The 22,025-nt window shown below is 29.9% G+C and overlaps 3 protein-coding genes across 5 annotated transcripts in view; 1 reads left to right on the forward strand and 2 right to left on the reverse strand.

The window, feature by feature from the left end:
• The window catches only part of LOC113514998 (rabankyrin-5), a 63,477-nt gene that overhangs the window by 18,765 nt on the left and 22,687 nt on the right, over window positions 1–22,025 (reverse strand). The window lies entirely within an intron of this gene.
• On the forward strand, window positions 1,709–21,837 carry LOC113514999 (uncharacterized). 2 transcript variants are annotated; one of them, XM_052896115.1, is made up of 5 exons: window positions 1,709–1,936; window positions 13,085–13,288; window positions 20,019–20,189; window positions 20,974–21,133; window positions 21,567–21,837. In XM_052896115.1, exons 2-5 carry the CDS (start codon window positions 13,234–13,236, stop codon window positions 21,688–21,690), a joined length of 510 nt encoding a protein of 169 aa, XP_052752075.1. In that variant the 5' UTR covers window positions 1,709–1,936; window positions 13,085–13,233; the 3' UTR covers window positions 21,691–21,837. The 2 variants fall into 2 exon arrangements, with proteins under 2 accessions (XP_052752075.1, XP_052752076.1); XM_052896116.1 differs by lacking the exon at window positions 1,709–1,936 and adding an exon at window positions 1,974–2,137.
• LOC116412852 (uncharacterized) lies at window positions 13,283–16,533 on the reverse strand. The gene is made up of 2 exons (XM_031908445.2): window positions 14,841–16,533; window positions 13,283–14,622 (listed from the first exon to the last, which is right to left on the reverse strand). The coding sequence occupies exons 1-2, from the start codon at window positions 16,013–16,015 to the stop codon at window positions 13,839–13,841; spliced, it is 1,959 nt and encodes a 652-aa protein (XP_031764305.2). The 5' UTR covers window positions 16,016–16,533; the 3' UTR covers window positions 13,283–13,838.

The following is a 22,025-nucleotide window of genomic DNA, read 5'->3' on the forward strand; positions in this document are numbered from 1 at the left end:
GCGTCACATTCGTATGAGTCAATGTAACTTGATGAATTACAATTGATTACAGTTGTTCACTTTCACGATTATATAATACATTGTTTGTTGATATAGAACAAACGAATTTGATCTGAATTTTAATTGAAATACCACAAATTAACCACTGGTAGTGGTAGGTCGTCCTCTCCATACAGAGAGAGAGAGAGGTCTTTCTTCTAATATCCTGAAGACAATGCGCAGTGCAGAGAATAGTTTAATTGCATTTTAAAATAAAAAAGGTGAGCAATTTAATTCGATAAGTCTGTTCTTTTCCTTAAAAAATTCGAAACAAATTATTGAAATAAAATATTTATTGTTTTTAGTAGTTCATTCTCAAATTCAAACTGCTGTATATTCACTAACAATATTTATGAAACATTATTTTGGAAACGAATTTAGCGTATTTTGATTATTATCTATGTCCGATGTTATATAACAATTATGCATATTTACTGAATAAATCATTTGCTTTCTGTCTTATTTCTATGCTCTTTATAACCAGCTTTAAAATCTATTTTCGAATCGAAAGAAATACCTATATGTAAATATGACTGTTTCGTATCTAATTCTGGTCCGTGCAAAAACTACGATCCATCTATAAACTAAACAAGAAATTGTAATTCCTTAAACGTTTATTGGTTAAATTTAATACTCCAAGGCTTTGGATTTAGAATAACACTCAATACGTTGTTTTTATTAAAAATGTTGAAGGGTCGACCCTGTACTACTACAATTTCAATTGATTGTCACTGCCGACTGCTATTCTGATCGTTGTTTTAGTAGATCTGTACCGGAAGAAAACGATTCATCTAATAATGAGATCGAATGCCAACCTGCATGCACCAATAAACGAACGCACACTATATTTAATATATTAAAGTCGATTCCGATGTACAAATTATTAAACTATCTAAAAATTTTAATTTTAAATTGAAGGTTTAGCGAAAGTATTGTGTTACGGACCACCCAGTACTATTTAAAAGAAAGGCATTGTCTACATTCTACTGCTTGTAATGTGCTGTATTTCAATGCAACATATGTGCTTTACAGCGCTCTATATACCGTATAGTAAAGATCGAATACAAGTAAAAGAGATCAAAGAAAAAAGTGTGAAGACCTAAATAAATCAATTGACTGCCTAAACTAGAAGAAATAAAATACAGAATAAAGAGAGTTACAAATAAAAAATAAAAAAAAATCAAAAATTTATTAATCAAAAAGCGTTAGTTTGAAAAAAAAATACATAGTATAGGCTCGTATTGTTATTTGTTTGTGTAAGTCAGCATACGTATATATGGTAAAGCATCGCATATTTTAAGTTTTTTTTTTTTAGTGATTCAAATAATTACAAATTATTTAGACAAAAATATTAAAGAGCCTACTAAAAGATTGTATAAATTTTGTTTTTTTTTAATTATGGTTTTCCAGGTTTATTCTTGAACTGTAGCCAAATAAACACAAGAGTAATTTATAATTTTAGGATTTTAATGAACTATAACATTGTATGGAACATTGAAACTCTACAATCAGCTTCTGTAAAGTGTAGCGTCACATATTTTTTTATGATTTTAAGTGATTATAAGCATGGTAAAGACTTAAAACAAGTTCAGTGTTAACATTAATTTGGTTTACAACTTGCACAACGGCTGCATGCTCAGTTACACTCTATGACACAAGTCCTTGTGGCTAGCATTTGGCATTGGTCGTTCATTCACGATCGTGATCAGACGGCATGTCAGTAATCTTTGCAACTTGACTCGAGACGCACGTACTTTATCACGTTTCTAATACACGAGACATGTGAATCTGAACGCTAAGAGAAAAAATTAATTAAGGTGCTAATATTCTGTGATGCTGGTATTGTTGTGAAAACTAAAGTTGTTATCCAAAAATTATAAGTTGAGGCTGTGATGTGGTGAGTGTTCGATTTTAATAAACTCAGTGGATAAAATATTAAAAAAAAAAAATGTTTTAAGTAAATTATTATGAATCATAATGTAACATCTAAGATGACTGACAATATTGGATTTAAAAAGCTACGTATATCCAATAAAGAAATAGTATGACTGCTTGTAGTTCAATGATAAGCAACTGATCTCACAGGTGTGATGTCATGGTAAATATATTTGAGTATTCAACTGTATCGTATGCAGAAAGTGATCATAACAAAATATGTTATTTTTAATAACAAAGTCTGACTTTATTACGTCTTTTCTTTTTCTAGTCTGGTGCATTAAGTTTTAAAACCTTTTGAAAGAGATATTTAAATTTATTAGATGTACAGCAATTGAAGATAATAAGTTTCTAATGATATAAAAGAAAATAATCAGACTGGCATAAATTTAGAAAAAAGAGTTTCATACGTATTTTGGGAATACTTTAACGCTATGAACATCTTCGTTTAAGATATTACCTAAGTACTATTTTTTTCTGAAATATAAATACATATCATACATACATACATATCTGTCACGTCCGTCTCCGAATAGGGTAGGTAAAAACAATGGATACATATTATACATTTATTTATTAAATATATTATGTGTATATTTATATCAATCTAATTATATATTTATATTATATAAATATATCAAGTATTGCTTTATTTTTCCTCTATTCAATAATGCACAACCTACTTATTTATCGGTTTGCCCAATGATTGACTGGTAGAGAACACCGTCCGGTGTTAAGTCCGTCAAATGCACATAGAATTTTTACTTTGTATTAAAGTTTAAATAAATACATATTTAAATGGGACAAAAACATTTTAAAATAAGTAAGTTGTATTCAAGAATCTTTTATAAAAAATCAAATCTAATGACAGCTTAATTGTACGAGACCATTACTCTAAACGATTTTAGCTATATTAAAAATAATGATTACCCCAATCAATGTAAAACTTACAGTTTTTATAATAGAAATATTAATAAACTATTATTATGGCCCATTGTGATGAATTTACCATGATCGTTTTCAGGGGGAATCACCTGGAGGTCAATCTGATAGAATACATTGCTAGCAAAAAGGTCAATAGTCTCCATTTCTATCGATCCCTACTTATAATGAATATACAATATCATATTTACAATGTATAGATATACTTTCTGATTGTGTTAAAGATTTTTGATAGATAATAGCACCAAAACGAAGTCGATTAAATCGAGTTACAAAATGTAGGCACACCTATTGTGAACTTATTGGATTAATTACTGTTACGAATGTGTTTTATAATATTAATTATGTAATAACAATTTTATGCAAATGGATGAAATAATTAAGTTGTTTATGGAATTAAGGATATGATTTAATCATGTACAGTTTTTCTATGCAAATTTTTACTCTTGGCGCCTTAATGGTGCAACCAATCGTCTGGAATGCAGTACACATAATTATAGCATGTATGAAGAACTAACAGAGGATGGTAATAGCACCCCTTTGACCTCTTATTCTTTTTACTTTATTTTCTATTAGTTTTTACCTATAACTCAGTCTTCATACGCCATAACTGGAATTTACTGGGAGATGAAAATTAGCCATTGTCATTTTTCAAGTACTATATGTATTAAAAATTCATAACGATTGGATGAGTCGATAAGGCACCAGGTAAACGAATAGATAAATTTCACTTTCACTTTATAATTTTAATAAGTCTGCAAATATAATAAATTTACAGTTACACAATAGTTCCATAAAATAAAACCGAGATAAAAAAACAACAAAGATAATATTCCATACATTTAGTGCGCACAAAATATACCTTTCGATTTCTTAAAGACTGTTGATAACAATAATATTGTTGTTAGTAACTTTTGGAATCAATTCAAATAGATGGATTTAATTTAATTTAATATAATAGTGAATTAATGTAAATATCCGTGACGTTATTCTTAAAGCAAGTCATGCTCAGTATAATGTCCAGACTACTAACAGCGTACTAGGCGGGTCGTTGAGCTCCCTAAAATATGTTTGAATGCAATGATGACTGACTTATCCGTCACACTCGTGAACAGTTATTGTTAATGAAATTTTACTTATAATGTCAATTATAATTATTGTATCAAACAAATATAAAATTATTATATACATAAATTTTTGAAAATATTAACTATTGAAGTTTGCGAACTCTTCTCATGTAATAACTTTTCGAGCACAGCACTATAATAATAGAATAGTAAGAATTTAAAAGAGACTGTAAATTAATAAAAATAAACAAATATTTTCTAATCAGAACATTGCGATTTGCTCTACGGACATTACATTACATTTTGTGATTTTTCAGTGTTAGTTTATGCGTAATTTTATACAGAAGCAAAAAGAAAGAAAGAATAGGCCACCCCTTCCTTTCTCGTGGGTATTGTAATGTAAGAAGCTGCCTAAGGGAAATGGTCGAGGGATGGTCAGTGTCCTTCTTAAAAAATCGGCATAGCCTAACTGCGATTGCCAACCCGCCTGCCAAGCGAGACAATAGTTAGTGGCTGATATAATAATTAATAAAATTTGAAAAATATCAGTAAAAATTGAGCGTTTCCATATTGTCACCTATTCGAGTTTGAACATGCTAGAAAAATTATTCATCATTGTTTACAATATGCATGTTATTGTTTTGTCTTTGACCTTCTCATTCTTTGCCATTATGCCAGAAGTCTATGTTAATCCGTTACAAGATGGCATTTTGTTGACAATACAGTAACGTTTGATGCTAATAAGCTAACAAGAAATAAAATAAACGCATATAAGTAATTTAAATATATTTCGTTGTAAATGAAAATTATTAACGGCAAATATAATACAAACATCTTAAGATGTACTATTTCATATATTAAAAATTGTAGACATTTTGTAAATGATAACATTATAGAGCTGAAATTTCTTGCAGGAGTTATTATTACCGACATAGTACAGAATTAAAAAAAAAAATTATATGTTGCAAAATAGGAAAACTTGTAATTGCAACATAAGAAAATTAAAATTGTCTACAAACAAGATATTTATCGGAAATCACTTAGCAAAAACAGGTCAGCCAAGTGCATAATAAGTAGAGTTTATTACTGAGCTTTGCCGTTTTGAATAAGACAGCTTCTAATTGCGTTGTTTTAAAAACGTTTTAAACTTCAGTTTATCGAAGTTTGACAACGTTGTAATTATCTGTCAATTTAAAAAAAAATTAACAAGTTTCAATGTTTCTGAGTAGTTATTTAATAAGATCTCTGTTAGCAAATTATATCGTTAATTATGCAATAATATTCTTTTTAAAGTTGTGTATTAAGCTAAATCGGATTTGATAGCAAAAATATTTAACCAATTTCAAATTAAAATATGAATTTATGTGTGTAGATTTTTTATTATTATTATTATTTACATGTCCTACATATATAAATATATAGTTACTTTTTATTGTATTATATGTTCAATTTTACTTAGGTATTATTTAGTTCATCTTTAGCAGTACAGTTTATACCTAGTTATCTATGGGATGAGTCTGCCATTGTATATTAATTTTTTTAACATGTCCAATTTAAATTATGAATAATAAAGATTTTACAATACAATAAAATGAAGTGGGTATAAAAATTTTAACGAATTGAATTATTAACGTTTTAGTTCGCTAGCAGAGTACTTTTTAAATAATCGATCAGAAGTATTGAAAATTGGTAAATTGTTTTTAAAGGTTGACAGAAAATTACGACGTTGCTACACTTCGATAAACTAAAGTTATCAATACTCCTAATAACTAACCACAGTCTACAGACAGTTTGTTGCTACTACTGCAGATTGTATTATGACTAAGTGCTAAGAATAGCCGCGATTTTATCCTTGTGTTAATTTGTATAAGTACGTGTGAAAAGGTGCTTTTGTAATATTGACTATAAAAGTACTCGTAGTAAAAATGAGAAAATAGGATAATAAAATATTAATATATCTGATGTATTATAGTACTTGCAGATAATAGTAAAACACACAGCAGTTACACTACTTCAATAACCAAAATACTTGATTGAATTTGAAACCGTGTAGTGACAAGGAATAAAATAAGGATATTACATTATTAAATTGTTTTTCAAGGTATAAAGTTAATCAATTATTATAAACTATGGTAATCCACACTGACGCTATTCAATGAAAAAAACTAGTTATTAAATATCGTAACATTATTTTAAAAGGAACTTTATATTAATTACATTATTGTAGAAAACCAGTTGTAAGTAGGTTATGGTTATTGTGGACTGATCAATTTATTTACTGAAAAATTTATTTGTTAATAAAGCATAATAAAAATCTACCTCATCTTTTCATGACATTTATTGTTCCCACATCTTAATATAAATTTAGTAGTAGTCGATCATGTCTTACGAAAACCTAATCAACATACATTTTAAAATATCTCAGAATAGTAAGCCCTGAGGTAAATAAAAATTATAAATAATAAAATTAATTTATATAAATTAAAATAATTTATAGTCATTGTTAATATGATTTTTATAGCAATAGAAATAACTAGTAACTGCTTACCACATTCTTTAAAATTTAAACAATTTTAAGATAAACCAAGAATAAATCCTCAGATATTCTTTTCGCTAGTTCTTTGCTCGATGTTGATAATAACACAGATGCCATCACAAATGATTCATTCCGATTTGTGTTTAAAACGCATGATTATTGAGGAACACGAGAATATTGTACAAGAAAAAATCACTAAGAAGTAATATATTACTGATTTATTATCATGTGAGATCACGTTCTTTAACATACGATATAACAAGTAATATTCATATACTACAACTGGATGATAATCTTGTTTTGTAATAACAAATTGTTAATTACTAGATAATTACCACGTAATGTATTTATTCGAAACTCCTCATCGGCAGATTTTATAAAAACTCGATACGTGATTTGAATTGATTTATTGGAAATTCTTGTGCATAACTTAATTTTTCTAGGACACCGGTATAGATTGAGCGTTGTCTGTCTGGATTAAAGTTTCAAGATTCAGATTCAAGATAAAATATTTACTCTCTTTACTATAATCATAATAAAAGCGACAAAAATATTTAATGAAATTAATGTATACAATACACGTAGACCATGACCTATCGTTTACAAGAGCCGATAATGGAGTCAAGGTGAAAAAAATTAGCTGCCAGCGAGCTCTAGAAAATTGTTTACTAACAAATAAATAAAACGTATATTAAGATAAATTCAAAAAATAATATATATTTTAAAAATTTTGTGTTGAACTTGGTACCAGTATTATAAAAATTATCATTAGTATATAACAGGCCCACATCTATCTCAAAACAACTAATAAAATTGAGATATTCCGGCTAAGCAAGGTTAACTAGTAATTGCGCGATGAATAAAAAGCACAATCCGACTACACTTACGAAACCAAATGGAAGGTCAACAGCGTAACACCATAGTATTGCTATGAAAAGAAATACAATAATACAGAAAATATGGACCATATTGGGAAACCGTAGAGCTCGCATAGATTTAAATAAGTAATGCCTGAGCATTTGCCATTATTTTCTTTTTAACGCATTGCGTCTGAATTTTTATGTTTTAATAAATTATAAAAATAGGGTCGGCGATAGGGACTTTAGATTGAAGATAACTCTGCTAAGATTTTTAGAGCATGAGGGTCACGTTACTGCCTATTAAGGGACGAACTTATTTTAGGATTACCATAACTATAATAACCAGTCAATGTACCGCACTTGACGCGGGTCTCTCCCCACAAGATATTAGCTACTATCATTATGCCTATCAGGCAGCTCAGTATAATAGGGGTTTATTTTGAATTCATATAATAAAGGGTAATTTGTTTCTTCAGTCTCTTTAGAATTATTTATTATATCTATAAATTCGATTGTTACAGATAAAATTAGAACTCTTCCTTATTGTGTCATCGACATCGCACTTTACATGTGATTTTGTTCCGCAAAAATCTATTTTCAACATTTCCGTAATTGCCAATAGTGGTCACGCAATCTTATATCAGTTAGCCGTTGATAACTGAACATCCCACAAACAATTGTTGTTCTATTACAATTCTCTACTTATTCAAGAATTAACTACAATGTTTTCCAGGGGAAACCTGATAGGGTATATTGCTAGCTTTTCCCCCTACTTCAATTTTCAATAGTTACTTACATATTCGATTGCTTGTCTGTATTGGTTTGTGCGTTTTTTATATCAGCTGACGAGCCAAACGTTATTTTGGTCCTTACTATCTATCGGAACCATTTTTAGGATTCTGTACTAAAAGAACCCCAAAAAAGTAAAAAAGTGCGACTTTGTCCGTCCGTCCTGTCTGTCACAACGTTATATTTCAGCAACTACTAATGCTATCGATTTGAAATTTGGAATAGTTTTACATATCATTGACCCATCGTTATTGCAATAATTGAAAAAATATTTTCGCTTATTTGTGATTAGCTTTAACGAACACCGCGATACAGGATTTTTATACAGATACTAAGATAGGTTTGTAAAACGTTAGGAATTATAGATTCTGAAAAATTGTAACACAATGTACATAAATCATCACATCAACTGTTAACTGTCCCACTGCTGAACATAGGCCTGTAGTTGCCACGCTTGGAGCTTTAAGAGGGACGTTGCTACATATCTCTCGATCATTAACTTTCCTTAGTTCTCCTACAATATCCCCAGGAAAGGAGAGGATGGCTCAATGTATGCCAGGACCACACGACCAAATGCATATACACGCATTTTCAGAATTTTAATGCGTATTTAAAAAAAAAACAAGTAGTTGAAACGGTGTTTTATCTCCCTGAAAGAGTTTTGAAACATATTTCTCGGCAAACTGAAGTAAGGACGCAGAATGTTGTAACGCCTTTAAGCAATGGCACCGGTAAGCTTTGTTCTTAGTCGAGTTAAATGAAATCACTTAACACTGCAAGTCCATATGAGTCGTAATATTAAGCGATTGACCTTTAAGCCATGTTCTTATTAAGCAAAAATGATGATGAACTATGTTTGAATAATGTTGATAAACGACGTACTCGTATTGCAGAACATGTAGACTAGCATTTATAATTGACTGTTTGTATTTCAATACATAGGTTAATGCAACTTCGACCGGTATTACAATATTGGATGGGCGGGCGCCGTAAAGTTCTGATCTATTGGCTGACACAAATACTGTCCGGGCATGTGCTGCTTTGGACAGTAACTGCGGTGACAGTCGCTGTAGTTGGAACGGTTTTTTTTTGAAAATTTTTGTATATATATTATTAATAAGGTTGATTGAAAGAAATCTTCAAAGTCTTCAAGTCCACCTGTGTACCTTGTCATTTTTGTATAACCTGATATCTATATTAAATGTAAATATATACAATAAAACAAACAAACCTATAATTCATAATAAAAATATATTATTATTATAATTAGCTACCCCCTTGGCCTAGTATTGTGATATTTATGGTTAGGCTATAGTTGATAAATGAGTTGCACCACGTAACGCTCAACATGTTTGCAAACGTCTCACAACAGCCCATGACGTTGCAGATAATATGCAATACGATGGAATTGCGTTGTTACACATAAACAAACACATATTGATCGACAAAAAACAACAACTTCAATTGTGACTAAACACACAGATCAACGACGAGATAATTCGTAGACATATTAGATTAAACTGCATTTTTGTAAGCAGTATTTTTGCTCATTGTCACAAAATAAAATTTAAATGGAAGTAGCCTGGAAGTAAACTTAATTAATTTTAAAAACAATAAAAAAAATCAGTTGACAGTAATGAAAAACATAATTTGGAAGTTGCTTAAAAATATACAAGTGTCTCAAGTGTCTCTAGACACTGTAGGCTAACATAAAACTGGCTACGCGCCAATATCAATTCATACATTGCAGGCCATTGACTCACTCGAGTATATAAATAATAGTATAGAAAATGGTCCTTGACACCGCACACCTGGCAATGAGTGATCGTTAAAATTACTCAAAATCAATATATTTTACAATACATGTTTATATGACTTTTAATTTAAATGTTTTTTAATTTATTTTTATCCTACATTAAGAAAATTATGTTAAATATTTTTATATAAAACAAAAAATAAGATTAAGTATGAATTATTTATGAAAAAGAAAAGGCCGAGTTCGCGTAACTGATTATTACGAGTATAATATATTAGAACATAAGTAGCAATTCGAGGTTTCCAAAAATCCAAATTCTAAATCCAAAACACCGATCGATCTATATTAAATAGAATCGAGATTAGATACCATCGCCTATATCAGCGGATGTTTTTTTGACTTTTAGTAAATGTAAGAAAAGAAAAATCAACTATTAGTTACAATAGTTCTCGCATCCTCCGTTTCAAAGATTAAAACATTATTATTTCATATCAGTATTCATATATGCAACATGTTCGTTTCTAAATAGAATTAAATGTATTATTAATTATAAATGTAGCTTTATTAACTATTATGTTATATTGAATTTAAAAATCTCTAACATATTTACATCTATCTATATGTACATAACAATAGAAAATTATTCCATAATACCTATTTTATCCAATCCATAACCCCAACTGTTCCTATTAGGTAACTATTAACAAGTAGTCTAGCTAGTGTTCAAATTGTCTACGTAAAACAACTACATTTCGTAAGAATACGACCACAATAAGCTTTTATTCAAATACAGAACATTTCACAATCACAGTATTGATTTGTTCATGGCTATGAATGGAATTAAATATCTCAATATTTGCACACGTAAAAAATTTTTGATTTATTTGTGTGTGTTCAAAGTTCGTAAACACATTAATTTGACAGTATTCACCTTGCATAGATAATATAGGCATGAACCTTAGACAAAAACCCTTATTAGAGAAGGAAAATCTTTAAATAGTGATAACAAACACATTTTGTATGAGTGCGTACCATATAGATAGTTTTTACCTAAATCTTATAGGAGTAATTACAGTATCTATAGGATTATGTCTTTTTACATACCGCGAAGGTGAGAAACAAACCTATAGCCCCTCTGAAAGTAAACAGTCACTAGTTTATCTAAATCAATTAAGGAAGTTCTTAACACACTACACTATTTTTTGTATAATTTATTATCTCCAACCTTCTAAGACAAGAGGCAAATTATTATCAAAAGACACGACTTGCCGTATGCATAAGGCAGGATCAGAAAGCAACAATCCGGCTTCTCGTTTTCTCGTGGATCAGCAAACAGAATTCTACTTAGCGGGCGTATTTTCAATCTTAAAATATAAATTATGTTTTTTGACAGTATTTATAATATATATCAAACACGAACCATCCCTCTTAAAAGAACTTTAAAATTCTAATTTGCGGTTGCCAACACGTCTGCTAAGCGTGGCAAATATAGGCAAAACTCCCCATATGGGTAAGACTTATGTTCAGGAGTGAACATTTAAGGCTAAAATGATCATGCATCATCATGTATTTGACAGTATAAATTGCCATATAATAAAAAATATGATATACTGGCTATTCCTTGTGAATTCGAACGGGTAGATATTTGCGATTATTGTTATTAATTTTTTGTAAATAAAATACAGCCCATATTACTCACGGATAATATATCTTTTTATTGATGAAAAATTTTAAATCGGTTCAATATTTTATAATCTTCATTTTATAATATTAAGTTTATGTATTGCAAACAAAAGATAAATTATTTCCTCTTTATAATTTTAGATTAGATATAGTTGACATGTGGTCGCTCAAAAGGGATTTGTCATTTTAAAAGGATTGTTGTTGCTAGCCATTCTAACTTTTGTCTGATTTTATGATGGAATAGATAGGCCAAACAGTACATATTTTTATTTAGCGGTAATTAGAAATCACATCCTTATTTTCACTAGGTACTTAATTTTCATAATATCAGTCAATTATAATAGTAGACGATAGAAAGGCTGTTGTAAAGGTCAAAGCCTTGAAAAACACACGAACACATTATACATTATACGCTTACTTGAATATGCATATATGATATTACCTACTTCAATTTAAATGTTGTATAATATAAATCATAGACCTTGTTAATAATGGCTGCATAATACAGTGATATAAACATGACATAATATGGGAAGTAAGATGTGAAATAAAACGCATGTGTAGTAATAGTAAACTATACCTATCCTTTTTTATGGAGAGGCCCTGTGCCCAGCAGTGGGTTGATAGGTGGCTAAGATAGGCTAAGAACGTTGCAAACAAAGAGATATAGTGAATTCACCAGAATGGGCCAAGTAATCTGCTTTCTATCTACATCTGTTGATCCTCCACTGGTGTCCCGCGATTGTATACCGTTAGCATAGATAGATGCTCCGCTTTATTTTCATCCAAAACAATCGAGCAGGTGCGAATTGAACTCACACGTCGAGGTTTCCGTACATACATAGTTATAAGACAAAATATCTTTATTGTAATTGTTATAAGAAATGGATACCTAGTTGTTAACAACAAAATAACTAGGTATCTATTTCTATTTTTAATTATTTTTGACGCTGCAATTTGCAATTTCTTATATTAATAATAATTTTGGTTAAAAACTGAACCATATAAGTTTGTTTTTGGAGGTTTTATAATAATTGCTCAAAAGCGGTATCAGTTAGAAACAATATTTTATTTTTCCTATACATTCGTATATATCTCTATAAACCATAATTTTTTTAGCTTCATAAACTTTGGATATAAAGGGGAATAGTTTTTTTTTCTCACATTTTCTTTCATAAGTTAAAAAGTTCATAAAAGCATTCCAAATTTCATATTGTTAGCATTAGTAGTTGTTGGTTACAGCTCTATGACGGATAGATGGATGAATGCAGTCGTACCATGAGAGTTCCTTTGTAACCTAAAAACGAATGGTAGGAACACATGAAACTGAATTTGTCTCGAGAAACACAGTCGACATGAGCAAATAATTATAGGATAATTTTCTAACTCGATTGCGATTATTATATCGATCACGTGGCCGCATTGTATGTTTGTATGGTGTGGTTGAGATACTTATTTTATCTTTTTTCATTCACAGGCTATCTGAAAAACGTGACATAATACTGAAATGTACAACACACTGACAACACCAAGTTGATATCTGGAATACTACAAATGAAATTTACATTTATACGATACAAGTCTTTAGAGCATATAAAATAATATACTAAAATAAAAAGACAAAGTATGAAGCAGAGTATTTTGGCTGTGATATTAACCGTGTCGACCTTTTTCACTAAAGGTGAGTACCGTATTTAAATATTTATTCTATGCACACGTAATTACACGAATATAGTATAGGTGAAATACTAGGAATTCACCTATTTTTATTAAAATTACAATACATTTCTGATGGTTTCTGGATCGGAAAATTAATGGATTCCATTACATAAATTCAATATTTGTTATTTGTGAAGCACAAGTATTAAAGGTTATATAATAAATCATAATACTTTATATAAGTTTGAAGTGTTATTTTTGTGGTGGTCAGTCCTTCGCACCAAATGGTAACAAAAAAAAGAACATGATTCTGATTTTAAATATCAAATAGACTGCGTTAGTTTTTTGGTATGGTAGAATCATCATATCATATCATCCATGCCAGTAGTTGCCATGCCTGGAAGGCAGGTTAGCAACCGCAATTAGTCTTTGGTGATGTTTAAAGAGTGATGCTGCTTTCCATTTCTCGACAATTAATTTTCCGTTTTTATTCGCCGGGACGAGAAAGGATAGAGTATATATATTTTAACAGACATTAATGTATTTGTTCTTGAGATGTATATATTTGTTTATCAATAATTTGTCTGTCTCACCACACCGCTAAATAAATCATATAAAATTAGCGAAAATAATGCAATAGGTGCTATCACAGCCACCAATCTATAACCAGGCGTTGGATCTCTAAAATCGTAGCACAGAGCGTGAAACCGCCTACTTTTTTCTATACATAATGAGCCTGGTCTCCCAACAATGTATATTGGCTCACCTGTATCACATCTCGATTGGCTTTCGTCAAAAAATGTATATTTAGTCACTAATTTTGCTATAATTCCAATAGTCCCATTAGTATATCCTATTGCATTCTTCCTCATTTGTGTTTGATTATATTTCTTATTTAAATCGTGCAAGCTCCAAAATTTTGAATAATCGTTATTTGATATATTAGAATAATTAAAATTTTGTTTCATTTTATCATAAATTATTTCATGCTCTGGTGGGTCCAATTGAAGTCCCAAAAATGAGATGTATTTTTGATCTGTTACATTTAAATCCTTTAATTGAATCTTAGTTGAAATATCGTTATGAGCAATAAATCCACAATAATACTTAGTATTGAGAAAAAAAGGTGCGCCAGGTGCAAAATTACACACTACTCTAATATCGCCATTGGTCCTTATACCATAAGCGCAACCAATTTTATTGGTATTAGCCCAAATTAATTGTGCAGTATTAAACGTTACGGGACTTGTATGACCACATTTTATGTCAGTTTCATTAAATTTACTTCCAGCACTCAGAAACCAAATGTAAATACATCCAAGTATAGGTGAAACAAGACATTCATTCCTTGGTATGCTAATAACAAAACATTACAAATCTTAAATAATAATTAGATCAGAAGTATAGACCAAAACATAATATTGTATTATAGACATTTAGAATCGAAAATCCAAATTTGTAAATTTTAATCACACTTAAATAATATCAATTTAGTTCATCTACTAATTTTATAAAATGAGAAAGTATTTATAATGATCAATTTAAAAGTTGCTATTCCAAAAAGTATACATTACCATTTAGAAGTAGCGTCAGAATGTATGCAACAGTGTTCGGCACTTTTAGTGCATTCTAAAGATGTTATATAGTTTCCATTAAGAGCAGAACAAGGTGCTGGTCCAGGAAGACATTGCCGCAACCATGCTTCTGATATTCTTTCTAAATCTAAATCATATATGATTTGCTTCATGTTAGCAGCGGAAGGAAAATGGGGGTATTCTTGTGATGCACCATTAGCTACACTATTTCGCATAGAATTCAGAGTATTAACAAATGCAATTTGTTGTATGGTGGTGGGTTTTTCAACTTTGTACCCTGCATCGCAAAGTTTAGAAATAGTTTTGTGAGGAAATAAACAAAGAGTATGGTCACCATAACAAGGTTTAACAGTACACCATTTATTGTAAAATGTTTGGAATGGTGGTTGACCATAAGATTTAGATAAAGAACTTTCTTGTTTTTCATCATCTATTACATTTCTTAATTTACCAGCATAAAGATGAAAAACATCTGAAGCATTACTTTTTCTTCGTAATTTTCCATACAAAACAGGCAACTCCCAACAAGGATATTTTTCTGGGACATACCAAGTGTTACTTTCAGAGGTTTTATGGTTATAATTTACAGTTTCTGCAGCTGACTTTAAATTAAAAAAGTCTGCATAGTATATCTTTTGATTGGTATTATTCTGAGAGTCATTCGTTTTAGAAATGTTCACTGAAATATTAACACTTCGTTGCACATTATCCTCACGTGGTAGTTCGAGTTGGGTATCGTCATCACTATAATCATATTGGTAATTATTTATCACGTCAAATGGTGATAATGACATCATAGTAATAGACACCTTAGGTAATTTATCTGGAGTCCCTAATGTTTTCACTGGAATGCTATGATTAGATATATTTAATGTAGAATTTAATGTAATTTTGACATTCTTTTTTAATTTTAAATATATTTTAAACTCGTCATCTTCTTGATATTCATTAAATAACATGGCATTAGTAGCCAAGGCAGCTGCTTTTGTAAAAGCAACATTTTCGGCCAATATGGAAGAACCATCATATCTGCGTTCTATTTGTTCCATATTAGTGTCATTATTATAAGTATCTCCATCAATATAATAATCTAAGTCAATTCCAATACACTTTGATAGTAAAACTAAAGAGAAATATATTTCATATAACGCCATTGTAATAGCTGTTCCGAAACCGACTGGATCAAATCCAGTTGTCACAGTCAATGTTCTGTTTTCAACCGACTTCAAAATAGGTTTTTAATTCAACTGTAATTTTTGTATCTGACGTGAAAAAATACCAATAGAATGTAGGCTAGCCGATGTAATAGCTAGTATAATACTACAACTAAAGTAAAACAGCTATTAACAACAAGCGACAATTAAAATTAGAGAAATATATGATAATTATAATTTATACGAAACATTCAATAAGCGACTATTAACAGTATAACAGTTATAATTCTACGAATAATATAATCGTAAAAAAACATTTGGTAGTATTCTATTCAATCACACGCAATGACGGAACCAATTTCATTTATATTTACTACGTAGAATAACCATATTGTAGATATAATAATAGGTACTTTTAATTCCAATACAGGACATAACTTTGACACGATGACGAACATAACGTAAAAGTTAATTATAAAATGTATCCTTAGATGATGACTAATATATTAATGATACAACTTACAATAGCGCATTTATATATTCAAGTTAAATACTATACAGACAAAGAGGGCAAGGATCGATTCTCAGAACTATCACTCATCAAAGCGCGTACGCGTTATAGCAACCTGCGTGGGAGTCAAACCATGTTGCAAACATGAATCATACTACAATTTGAAAATAAATATAAAAAGGAACTTCCATAAGTTCATCGACATTCACTATTCATCCGAAAATTATTGATGTGAGAGATTAACTCATTTCAAAATACTAGAATTAAAAGCTACTATTGTTACGATCTACTGAGACTGAGATCCACTTGATTTTGAAATAATTGTTTATATCACGACGATTACAAAAATTAAAGTATCAAATAAACTAAGTATATGTTTCAGTGCTCTAAAACAGCTTTCCTACTAAATATCAAATACACATTTTATCTATATCGAAAATTATTGTGGAACTTATTTAGAAGTCTTGAATTAATTAAGTCATTAATTATTGTATTAGCTTACTTAGTTATCACCCAGCGCCATTTACGCCAGTTATCTTTTATAAAAAAAAATCAAGTTTGGGAAACTTGATTTTTTTTATAAAACATAACCATAATAAGAAAACATAATCCGTAGCCATCGAAAGGTACGGTAATGTGTTAAACCATAACACCACTTAGGATATAATATTTAGTAATTAAGATACCAGGTTAAGATTACCAGAGGGAGACTTTGTACAAAAGTCGATTGCTTGGGTACCTCTGTCCCATTCATGTTTCTACCGTGAAGCAGTTGTGTTTGCATGGCTGTGTTTCGGTTTGAAGGGTGCGATATGGCAGTGAATTTACAGGGTACAGAGGAATAACACCTGAGTCCTTAGGAATGGCAACGCATGAGGGGTATCATGGGCGAAACAGTAGACTCTGTTATGTCCATGGTACTGCTCATGTCTATAGGCGACGGTTACCACTTTCCATCAGATGGGCCGTTAGCTTGCTTGGCATTCTAAATGGTATAAAGAAAACATCACAATATTTTATATTTCCATTTTCTATCTCTACAGAGTGAAAACATTAACAGTACGTAAATATAAGAATCAACTCATGCTATTTATTATTACAGATATTAGGACAGAAATTACGTAAAACAAAAATTTAAAAACAACAATAAATTTTGAGTTTCCTATACTTATAATTGAAAACGCCGTGTTAGTATAGAAGGTTCAAAATTTTCATCGTTTTTCGACGTATACTTCTCTGATAATAATGTTCAGTTTTACTGGTAGGATACTTCCTTCAAAGCATGTTAACGATTTCGAAATCACCTTGTATAGATGCATTACGTAGTTAGTAGTGCAATTGTGCAGTGACATTATTCTGTGGATAGTAAAGTGGATATCTCATTCACAGGAAAATCAGAAACACGCTATGAACAATTTTTAATGTCCAAAAAAAAAACACAAAAAAAAAAGACGCTAAGTTATAAGACTAATGTTAACATTTAGAGATCAGTATCATATGAAGTACATGTTGTCTAGTGTCTAGACCCATTGACCATGTAGAGATCGAGATCCATTAATTTGTAGTTTATACCGTGACAAGTTACGGTTACAGCAGAGTCAGTAGACTCGCTTAGTTGATATACATAGACCGTTGACCGACGTGTTTTACTTCATATTGTTTCGTCATATATACCTAATATAATAAGGTTATTGACATTTAAAAAATAGCATTTAGAAATGACTGGACACTTTAATTTATGACGACAATATCATCATCATTGTTCTACCCTTGTCCCGTTATTTACTGACTGTTCGTTTTTTAATTAAGAGTATATTTTATAAGATAATTAAGATTGTGTTATAACTTACACATAATTACATCTAGTAAAACTTAATAATGAACATTTAGGATCAAATTAAGTATTGTGGTTTTAAACAGGAGTATAAGTATTAAGTTACATGGTTTTATACCAAAGAAAACTTTTTAAATCAACCAAAATCACTTCCAAATTCAAAATTTTTCGAATACTGTAAATAAAATAGTACCAGGAATATAGTTAAAATACTTAAATACTTGTAGACGAGGAACAATAATACCGGGTACGTCTTGAGAAAACATGCATTTTTATATGTACTGAAGGAACTGCACTAAAATAACATATATCGAATCGAATATATAAAAAAAGAATATAAAATATAATTATATAAAAAGGACGGTTGACTAAGTTACTAGCAAGAGTACTCATTCAATTCCAATTTTTTCAAAGTGCCGTGAAGTGTGGTATAAATACGCAAAATAGGAAAAAAAAAACAGGCAAACAGAAAAGCTTCTTTTTTTGAAGTCAGTTTATGAGTGGAACTCTTAGGTCCATTCTAAGAGGACCGTTATTACAACAGTAATAATGTTATAAATATTATAATTAAGTTTTATTCTATAAACTAGACAGACATTGCGGTTATCTACCCATATGTTTTAGAGGGCAATGACACATAGATCAATGTGTAGTCGTGACCAGAATATTTATGATAATAATATGTGTATTATCTATAAACTGGGTTAATAGTATAATAAAAAAAGTCTTCCTTTTTTATTTTTCCCTATCAGTCATTGTTTTTGTGTTCTTCTTTGCGCGCAATTATATATCATCTTTGACACAATTCACTCACCATTTATTGAGAAAAATAGGAACAGGATTTTTTTTTCGAACCCATTGACATTTATATTTTAAACCAGCTTCAATAAGATTCTCAACTTTATTGTATTTTTTGTTTTTATATCTTTGCCAATAATGAACCAATTTCTATATTTTTTAAATCGATGAGTTTTATTGATATAACGATTTTCTATTTATTTCTATTTATTAGGTTTGTTTTTGATCGAAGTTGTCTTTTGTATCATGTTGTAAAAATAATAATACCTATTTAAAATATCACTGACTTTTCCTCGTAGCATTCGCTTATCAAGGCACTATAAATAGTTCGCAATTTATAACAATGTGTATAGATACTTTCATTTTACTATATTTCCTCTTCTTATCCTGAAGCAACATTTGAACTGTGATATATAGATATAAATAACTAAATTGCAGACCATAAGTCGCTGTTGCGGCAATATAAATGAACACAAATATGAAGATTAGATGATGTATAGCGAAAAATATTTGTTATTGATGATAGAATTTTATATGAGTCATTCGTCTTTACCAATTTAAATTGAATATAAGTCATTCGACAAGGTAAATATTATCCATTTCAGTAGTTTTATCCATGAAGTAGCAATGTATAAATTGTTGATTAAAATTGGTTGTTGGCTAATGTAAATTATAAACAAGAAACAGAACGCCTAGCCAAGAGTGGCAACACATGTCGAGTAGGATGAGCGAGTTTATTATTATGATATCTATGAATTTATTAGACGATTGTTGATACTTACCAGGTGTTTACTACTTTTTGCTATATATACAACATATCAAACATATAATTATAATCATAACCTGTATTCGTGTTCCAGGAACGTCACTGCAATGCTACAAATGTCTGATCAACCCGCCGCAAGGTGAAAAATACGACACAACGAAGAACCTTTGCGCTCATTTCGATTACTCGGACAAATTCGTCGTGGACTGCCCGTACTCTACTATGTGCATGATACAGGAGTTTCATCTCGACATATTAAATGGAGGTGAGGTTTTATAATAATTTAAAGAATGCAAAATTTCGTACCCTTCTCGTATAAAGCAATTCGATCTCTTACACGCAGGCCTAAAGCTTGTAAGAACTGGGCTAGAAATTAGAATATTAAACATAGATTGGTCTCATGCCTTTGCAATTATTTACACTTATTTAATATAGAACTGAAAGATCCAAAAATCAGTACCAAATTTCCAATTAGTTACTAGTGTTGCCGCGAGTAACCCAAATGTATGGGAAACTATTCTCGATAGCTTAAATCTATCCCAAATTGTATTAACTTCTCTACCAACAATATAGCTAATATAAACATAAAATAATTTATTTTATCAAAGTATTTGTTATATTTTATTTAATTTTAATATATAATTTAATATTTGATGATTGAATAATTTAATATATAAATTTACGAGTATGTTTTTCTTTTAATAAGTCTTTTCAAAAGTTACTTTAGTGTCTGAAAATCGATCACGTATCTACTACGTCATATCTTTGATTTTGAAACGATTTCGATACTTTATTGTACACAAAGATTACATTGTTATAATTAATTTTGAAATAAGATGTACAACAAGCAAGCTTAACTCTACAAGAGTTCTCTTCCAGCAAACCCACAGACCCACAGAATCCTTTTTTATTAAAAATAAAAAATATTAATTTTATCAACATTCAAGTTAGGTTTATTTTTATCTACCTTGTTGGAGACAGCCTTGTGTGCCATCTGGCATAGTATAGGATTAACAATGTCATTCAATCTACATTTGTTTTTATTTCAGAGAGAATCACTAACGTGTTACGTGACTGCGCCTCCCAAAAACTGGAGTATCATGATTTTACGACTGGTGAATGGGTTCCAAAAGTCGAAGTTATGGAACCATACAAAGAAGGATGTCAAATAGTAGACGATAAAGGAGAAAGAACGACAGCGTTCAATCGGTAAGAACAATTTTTGAATGTCATGGACATGTATTCAAATAAAAATATTAAAAACTAGCTGACCTGCCTGAAAAACGGAAACTTTAAACATATCAAAATTAATATAGGTTGACGCAGAAGTATACCCTATCTATTGTAAAAATAATTAATAAAATCAGTTTAGAATTGGCGATACAAAGTATACATAGCCTCAAAACCAAATAAATGATAACATCATCTTTTCGCTCTAAAATATGAAAGATATCGGCATTTAACCGAATTGATATTAAATCCGTCAGATTTTTCATGAGTCCAAAATTAATATGAAAATAATTTAACCCCTTCATACATTATAATCAATTCAGAAATAGTAATAATAATAAATATTCTCGTATAACTTTTCGTACACATAAGTATAAATAAATAATAACTCGAAATATCTTTTGAATTCCAGATACTGCTATTGTCGAGGTAACCTCTGCAACTCGTCTCCGAGTACCAACCACGAGGGTTACACTGACATCATGGGCGTTATTGTAGTGTTCAACCTTATGAAATATATTAATAGCCTTAGGTAGACTGCACACCTCGTATTATAGACTTTTGGGAATAATGGGTCCAAAGTGTTATACAAAAAATGTGATACAAAATAAATAATTATCTTTTATGTACATAATAATAGTTCAATGTTGTGACTTATAGAATTATATTTATTGTAAACAATCTTTCGACGTTTTATTATGAACTGTAATATTAGAGCCCATTTTTAAATATACTTCTACATTTTATTAATTAAGAATGTTTCCATAATATTTAAAAAAAAAATTAAAGTGATGTATAATTTCAAAATGTAAGTTTCTTAAAGGCAAATTTTAGAGACAATACCTATAAAATAATATAGCAGCTTAGATAC

Source organism: Galleria mellonella, unplaced genomic scaffold, assembly GCF_026898425.1.
Source record: "Galleria mellonella isolate WM207_F2 unplaced genomic scaffold, CSIRO_AGI_GalMel_v1 utg312, whole genome shotgun sequence".
Classification (NCBI taxonomy): Eukaryota; Metazoa; Arthropoda; class Insecta; order Lepidoptera; family Pyralidae; genus Galleria; species Galleria mellonella.